Below are 7115 nucleotides of genomic sequence, written 5' to 3'. Positions count from 1 at the left end.
ACCATACCCTGTGATACAAGACACGAGTGTTTCTATTGACAAGGTCACAAGAAGCATAAATCAAAAATATAAAGCATTAAACTACATGAGAATCCAAAGCAAGAGAATAGCCACAATGCTAAAGCATCAACTGAGAAAGACCAAGCAAGCGACAAGTGCATTCTCACTCAATTGGGTACCAAATGACACACTAACGTACTCTAATGTAGGTCTGCTCAGGGGTAGGCTACTTTTAAATTAGAGATAAAAAGACATCAATTTTAACTCCTACATAAGCACAGCTATGTTAAATACACACAATTTTTGATATTTTAGCTTATTTAATCTAAGGATATGACATTCTTAAAATCTGTTTCATTTCAAGGGCCTTAGCCACTTCTTGATAATCTGCTCTCTCTATAGGAAAGAAGGTTTGAAGAAGTGGCACTTGAGCCTAACTATGATGTGGTTCTAAAGACCGTGATTACCTTAATTCCCTACTAAGGTCGTGTCATGGACAACTCGTGACTGGGCTTTGCAGAAGTCTTACAGGTAAAGTGAACATGGTGTAACATGTTACTCAACATAAGGCCCACCTTTAAAAAGAACACACATCAACTTACTGAAACACAAACCTAAAACTTACCAAGGGACCATTCAACCCACAATTTGGAGCCCTCATCAATTATCTTTAAAATGAGAACAAGCTTCAAATCCATCCATTAAATTGAACCTTTTTTATCAAAACCTGTTACCTGATAGGGTAAGTGAGACAATAATGTTACAACCCCCCAACTCAAATTGCACCTAGGTCCAAATAGAATTCCAATTATTCTCTTAAAAGCACTTCATGAACAATCCATTTAGCTACCCTAGTGATTAATTACTGATTGATCACTTACATTCATTGAAAATAATCACTTCCAATGTTTCAAATTCTCACCCATTCTTCTCTAACATGACATTGAACTGTTTGCCTTTTGTCTCATTGCCTTGAATAAAAAAAATATTGCCCAATGGTAAGTGAAATACAATTGTAAAGCAATGAGTCACTGCTACAAGTATTCCTTACCTAATCCCACTTCATTTTCAATCCAACTTCTTCCATGTTCATGCATATCATGAAATAACAATCAAATCCTTTCCAATACATGCATTTCATGTTGTCTTCTTAATCTAGCATTGACCTGCCATATCTATACCCACAAGGAAAAGTGGATACCAGGTGAGTTGGTAGGAAAAAAGAGAGGTGACCCTTACCTAATCCCACTTCATTTTCAATCCAACTTCTTCCATGTTCATGCATATCATGAAATAACAATCAAATCCTTTCCAATACATGCATTTCATGTTGTCTTCTTAATCTAGCATTGACCTGCCATATCTATACCCACAAGGAAAAGTGGATACCAGGTGAGTTGGTAGGAAAAAGAGAGGTGACCCTCCCCTACTGACAAGGACCCTGAAAAGGAGCACAAACCGGCTTGAGAAGAAAATTTGCACACCAACAGACTGCAAATACTACTTTTAAAACGGACTGCAAATACTACTGGGCATAGGCCTGCATGCACTGCAGGACAATAAATTTGCTATAAGAGTAAAGCCCCTACAGCCTGTAATTCTACTCTACATTCAGCTCTTAAATCACTATATATAGGTTTACACCATACCTAGGCACTTTGCCCATACTCTGCAAGCAAAGTGGCATTAGAGCAGACACTGAAAATACTAGAGTACAGGCCTGCAGGACAACAGTGAAGTTTTAGGCAGACAGGCAAGTAAAAATGTGAGCAGAGAGAGACAAGTGGGCATTAAATACCAAGCACAGGTAACATTAATAAAAACTGCCAATAAATCTTCAAGAGCACTAGAATTCAGAACCTGACTCTTATCTAAAAGTAGATATTTGTAATACATTGCACTTGAATACTAGAGAAATTAAACATTGCACAAACCTACAGCAAGACCACCTAGCAACATAACAGCATATAAACAGGCAGAGGAATCCTGTACTGATTTCACCTGCCAAAAACTTGTGCATTTCCACAAAATCATCAAAAACTTATCCATTCTTAGGATCATACTCGTTGACTACTTAAAAGCATGAGCATACAATTTGCAGAGACATCAACCAAAACCTTTTAGCCATGTTAAAGTAAAAGGGAGGCAAGGGAAAGGCAGGTGGGTATTGAATACAAAGCACAGGCAACATTAATAAAAACTCCCAATAAATTTTCAAGAGCACTAGAATACAGAACCTGACTCTTGTTGAGAGTAGATATTTATAATACATAACACTTGAATACTAGAGAAATTAAACATCAGTATATACACAAACCTACACCAAGACCTTCTAACAGCCTAACAGCACAAAAGCAGGCAAACAAACCCTTTCCTGATTTCAACAACAAAAGACTTGAGCATTCCACGAAATCATCAAATACTTGTCCATTTTTAGGATCATGATCATTGACTACTTAAAAAAACGAGCATACAATATGCATAAACATCAAACAAAACCTTCTAGCCATGTTAAAGTAAAAGGGAGGTAAAGGAATTCTACACTGATACTACCTACAAAGACTTGTGTATTTCCTCTGAAACAGGAATAACCAGAATACAGAAGTGTTTGAACAGCTCAGTTAGAGCAAAAGGTGTCATTACAAATGAGGAAAGCCTCGACCAATATCATGTTTCCAGCAGCAAACATGTGGCAATTCGACATCAGTTCTATCCAAATTTGGGTGCTCTGTGCCTCAGACATTGCCTCTCATCTAGTTCCTAGCAGCAGGGATATTCACACGAGGGTTCTGGCTTTGCATGTCCTCCTGTCAAAACAGGATATAGCAAAATCAATCCATGATCTAAAAATCACAAAATATCTACCAGCAAACAAAACAATCAAATTGATCATTGCCTAATAAGCACACCCACCTTTCGCCTGTATCGCAGTGGAGGCTCCCTGACTCTCCGAGCAGTACGAGATCGCACTCGCACAACATGAGAGTGAATTGCACACGAGACACAGTATTGCATCTTGGAATACAACTTTGGTAGAGTATACCCTGTATACAATGTCAACATAGGGTAGCAAGGTTTTAAGAGACTTGAACAAACTTGGCTGAGCCTTGATCACAAAGATAACTCCACCTTTAAAATAAAAATGATTAAACCATACAGCTTTAAAAACCACAACATACGCACCATCATAGACACAAGCTTCCTGAACATCCCGAACTGCGGCTTGCTCAACAATGTTCCGGACAAGGAAGCGCTTCACAGCCTTATCCTGTGACATCCAATGCATAAGTCAGCTACCCAGAATCCAACTCCCATGAAATATAGCACAGGTTCACATTAAGATCATAAAGGAGCCACTCTGTAAAGCCAGCAACCAAACCCCAACAAACATGCTGCTGAATCTGAATGAAGCTAGCTAACCACATGCAGCAAGAATGGCTAGAGCAATTACAGTCCTGGATGAAACTTTAGAACTATGAGCCTCCAGATCACATGAATTTATATCTACTGAGAGGATAACTATTTAGCGAGCATTAAAAGAGAGACCTCTCATTAAATTCGGGACTCACTAAAACAAAGTCAGATTCCAAGTTCCAGAACTCAGAAACGTCCATTTGTGATGCGGAGTACAGCAAAAGGTCTAATTGTAAACTATGAAATAACAAACAATCATAGGCCTGCATTGCTTAGCAACCGAGCCCCAAACTCGAACAAGACCATGCGCATCCTTTTTCCAAGTCTTCCACATGGCATTCTATAAACAAGCACACTTCTTAAGTTAAGAACACAATTGAACAACCGTTGAGTGACATAAATAGGCCCATATTGCATCAAACCGACAAAAGAAAGTGGCTGATGAAGATAGATTGGAATCCCTTGCTTTTAGGGGAGTTTTGGAGAATATAGTTTGTGAATTGGATTTGACAAAGACCAATAAACGTGTAGGGAAGTTTCTCTTTTGAGATCGGATAACAAAATGGTAGTTCCCTTGAGCCTTCAATTTTTCTTCTTGATGATCTTGCCAGGTACAAACAAACCCTAACACTTAGGAAGCCTTCAAAGGCAAGATAATACAGTCAGCTCTATCAATCCAAATATAAGCAAAAGGGGGAAATTATCTCTAAGACACGTTATTAGTTGGAAGGAATACATGCAAATCCAAGACAAGAAGACTAACTTGGATGTGCCTGTTTTTACAAATCCTTCTATGGACCACCACCCAATGTGCCTAAGGGTGGCTAAGAGAGTAAAAGTTAATAATCAATCTCCACATGTGGAAATATTTGAAGAGAGAATATTTTCACACGGTCAATCTAGTGGAGCTCACAATTCCTTTGGGCAACATTTTGGAAACAATCATGCAAATTTAGATCCTAATTCTTATGGAAGGCAGCACCCTTATGTCAATAAGCACTCATATGACCATCCCCAAGTTCAAGGAAATCCCATAACCACCTTGGATAGCGATCAATGCCACCTAATTACTTTGGATAGTCTCCAGTATATTGTGGGATGAACAATTCATTTGGGCAACCACCTATTGCACATGAATCTTGGAGTAATGATGTGCAGACGAGACAAACCAGTAGACTAGATCTCCGACAAATACCTTAGGGCAACAGCGGCCACAGTTGGAACACCTGATCGGATTCGTATGTCCTCTACCATGCTTGTTGCGACCTCCATTTCTACGCTTGACCGTCTGCAACAAATAAGAACCATTAGGAAACGGAAACAATAACATCAAACAAGCGGCTGCAAGATACAGGGATTGTTTAGGCTTTCTTCGTAGGCTATGCCAAGTCTAGGGAGCAACAGCATGGAGTAGCATAACGAGCGGACACCAACAAAAAACACCAACCATGGCTGCTTGCAAGTCCACTGCAACAACTCGCAGGTTGGGCTCGCAAGAAGATGAGACAAAATGAGAGAGAGCGTCCTGAGTCGTTCTGTAGAACACTTAACCCTAAGACCCCCCAATATGGAGATCTGGGCCTCGACTACTGACCGGCCGACCGGGCCAATTCCTCGCCTAATTACTGAACCGCCCTGAGGACAAGGAAGAACAGTAAGACAACCTCCAAGCCATCCTACCTATTAATGCTACTACAACCATCTATCTATACTATTAGTTAAGGGGAGGTTGGGGGCGGGTGCCACGTGGTAGCCCCCAACCTCCCCACAAAGAAACGCGGGGGCGGGTGCCACGCGTCCAGCACCTGCCCTCGCTGCAAAAATCGCGCCCGCCCCGGCGCGAGGCGAGTCTAGGCGCGGAGCGCCTAGTCAACAATGAACATGTTGCCTCTAGTTCTACTCTACCATATGACGTCCTTGAATATACCCATGATACACCACCACCTATCCTTGGTCAATGGAGGATTTTTAGTGAAATGATGCAGAATTTTTCCATGTGCATTGCGATGAAAAGACATTATCAGAAAGATCTAAATTTCACCAACATGCGGTTGAAATTTCCCTCATAGAGAAGTCTTTGTGGCATCCAAATGGCACTAATGAGAACTATTGTGAACTCGCTGATGACTACACAATATCATGTATAGTTATTATAATATCATATAAATACATACTATTATATCTTACACTTACTATATAGATTCACTAAAGATTACCTATACTCGATAAGTCTTCAAAAATATTAATTCGCCTAATTCCACTTGATAATTGGCTCACCGGAACATTAGTTCCCTACATCTATCTACAAGCATAATGTGACCAAAGCAATTTTTATAATATTGCATGGGTTTTAAAAAGCAATTGTCCTCAGTTGCTTGATAATTAATCTATATGGGTGACACCAACCACATGCTAGTGCTGCCTCATGTGGCAAATTTTCATAATGTTGTATGGGGGTTAAAAAGTAATTATCCTCAATTGATAATAAAAATGTAAGGGTGGCCAACCACATGCTAGTGCTACCTCATTTGTAAATGAACTGCAATTAAAAAGTAACTATCCTCAATTGGTGCTACCTCATTTGTGAATTTGCACTACATAAACAAGGAAATCCAAAGCAACTATGTACTACCTTAATTTAGTAAATTTGTACATACCCCTGTGAAAATAAGATAGCCATGGATTTTCATGGAACACCATCTCATGTGGTGAATTTGTGTCCATTAGACATTAATGTGATTACGAGTGGTAAGTAGCTATTAGATGATCATAAGTCAGAGTTAGTGACAACTTTTGAATTTATTGAAATAATCAACTGAATGATTTTTATATTTAACTAAATAGCTACTATATTAAGTACCTATTTTAATAGTGTAGTCATGGTTAGGGATAGTTTTGATAGTTTCAAAAATTAGAATTTTAGTATCTTTCTTATTGTTTATGTGGAATATTTAAAAATGAATATGGTAATGAGAAGAAAAGCCTAATCTAAGTATAATTTTAAGCTAATACATCTTTGGATGCTTTTCAATCTTTTAGCCTCCTCTTTTAAATACGCTAGCCCTACTACATCATCCTAAAAGTTGTATAGTATTGCTATACTTTAACAATCGTGTTTTGAAATCGGGCTTAGATACATGGTCTTGCATAATGAGGGTGACTAGGGTGAAGGGTTTTGATAGAACTAGTTAAGATTACATAAGTAAGAATATTAAGGGGGTTTATTTTTTAATGAAGATAAACTTTGAAGATCTTAAATAACTAATAATGATCCAATATAGATTAAATATAGAGATATTAAACAATTAATCATTACATAATGTAAATACATAAACCTATTATTTTGGTTACTAAAGTGAAATTTGAGTTATAGGCATCTTGGGATTAAATGATCTAAAAAATCATTCATAATTAGAACAATATATATCAAGTAGAACAAAAATATTTTCTAATGTTCTACAAAATGTTTTAACTAAGTATGCCTTAAAAACAAGGAGTATTTGACCAAAACGATACTTAAAAATGATGAGAGAGCATATTTTTTAAATAAAATCAGTCTAAGAGGCTGACTTTGGCTAAGTTAAACTATATGTTTAGTCAAAACCATCTCTAATACAAGTTATAGATATTTGTATAAGCTATAACTTTTACTTTTAGAGTATATTAAATTTGAGATTGGAAAGTTAGGTGTCCATGTATGG

General features: G+C 37.9%; 1 protein-coding gene across 1 annotated transcript; it reads right to left on the bottom strand.

Moving 5' to 3' along the window:
* Positions 1 to 2544: 2544 nt before the first annotated feature.
* On the bottom strand, positions 2545 to 5083 carry LOC148035076 (small ribosomal subunit protein eS26y-like). Its single transcript, XM_087679997.1, has 5 exons — positions 4862 to 5083; positions 4610 to 4702; positions 3184 to 3268; positions 2914 to 3044; positions 2545 to 2807 (listed from the first exon to the last, which is right to left on the bottom strand). The coding sequence occupies exons 1-5, from the start codon at positions 4862 to 4864 to the stop codon at positions 2754 to 2756; spliced, it is 366 nt and encodes a 121-aa protein (XP_087536123.1). The 5' UTR covers positions 4865 to 5083; the 3' UTR covers positions 2545 to 2753.
* Positions 5084 to 7115: the final 2032 nt, after the last annotated feature.

This window comes from Lygodium microphyllum, chromosome 6, assembly GCF_053477565.2.
Source record: "Lygodium microphyllum isolate KBCC chromosome 6, Lygodium_microphyllum_v1.1.10, whole genome shotgun sequence".
NCBI classification, from domain to species: Eukaryota; Viridiplantae; Streptophyta; class Polypodiopsida; order Schizaeales; family Lygodiaceae; genus Lygodium; species Lygodium microphyllum.
Note: the sequence above shows the minus strand (reverse complement) of the source record. Positions and strands in the feature narration are given on the sequence as shown.

Excerpts from the sequence above, each read along its gene's own strand:
- LOC148035076 (XM_087679997.1), bottom strand. Across the intron at positions 3,269-4,609 it reads GTGGCCGCTGTTGCCCTAAG|GATAAGGCTGTGAAGCGCTT; the intron begins GTATTTGTCGGA and ends TGGATGTCACAG. Across the intron at positions 2,808-2,913 it reads CACTGCGATACAGGCGAAAG|GAGGACATGCAAAGCCAGAA; the intron begins GTGGGTGTGCTT and ends CTGTTTTGACAG.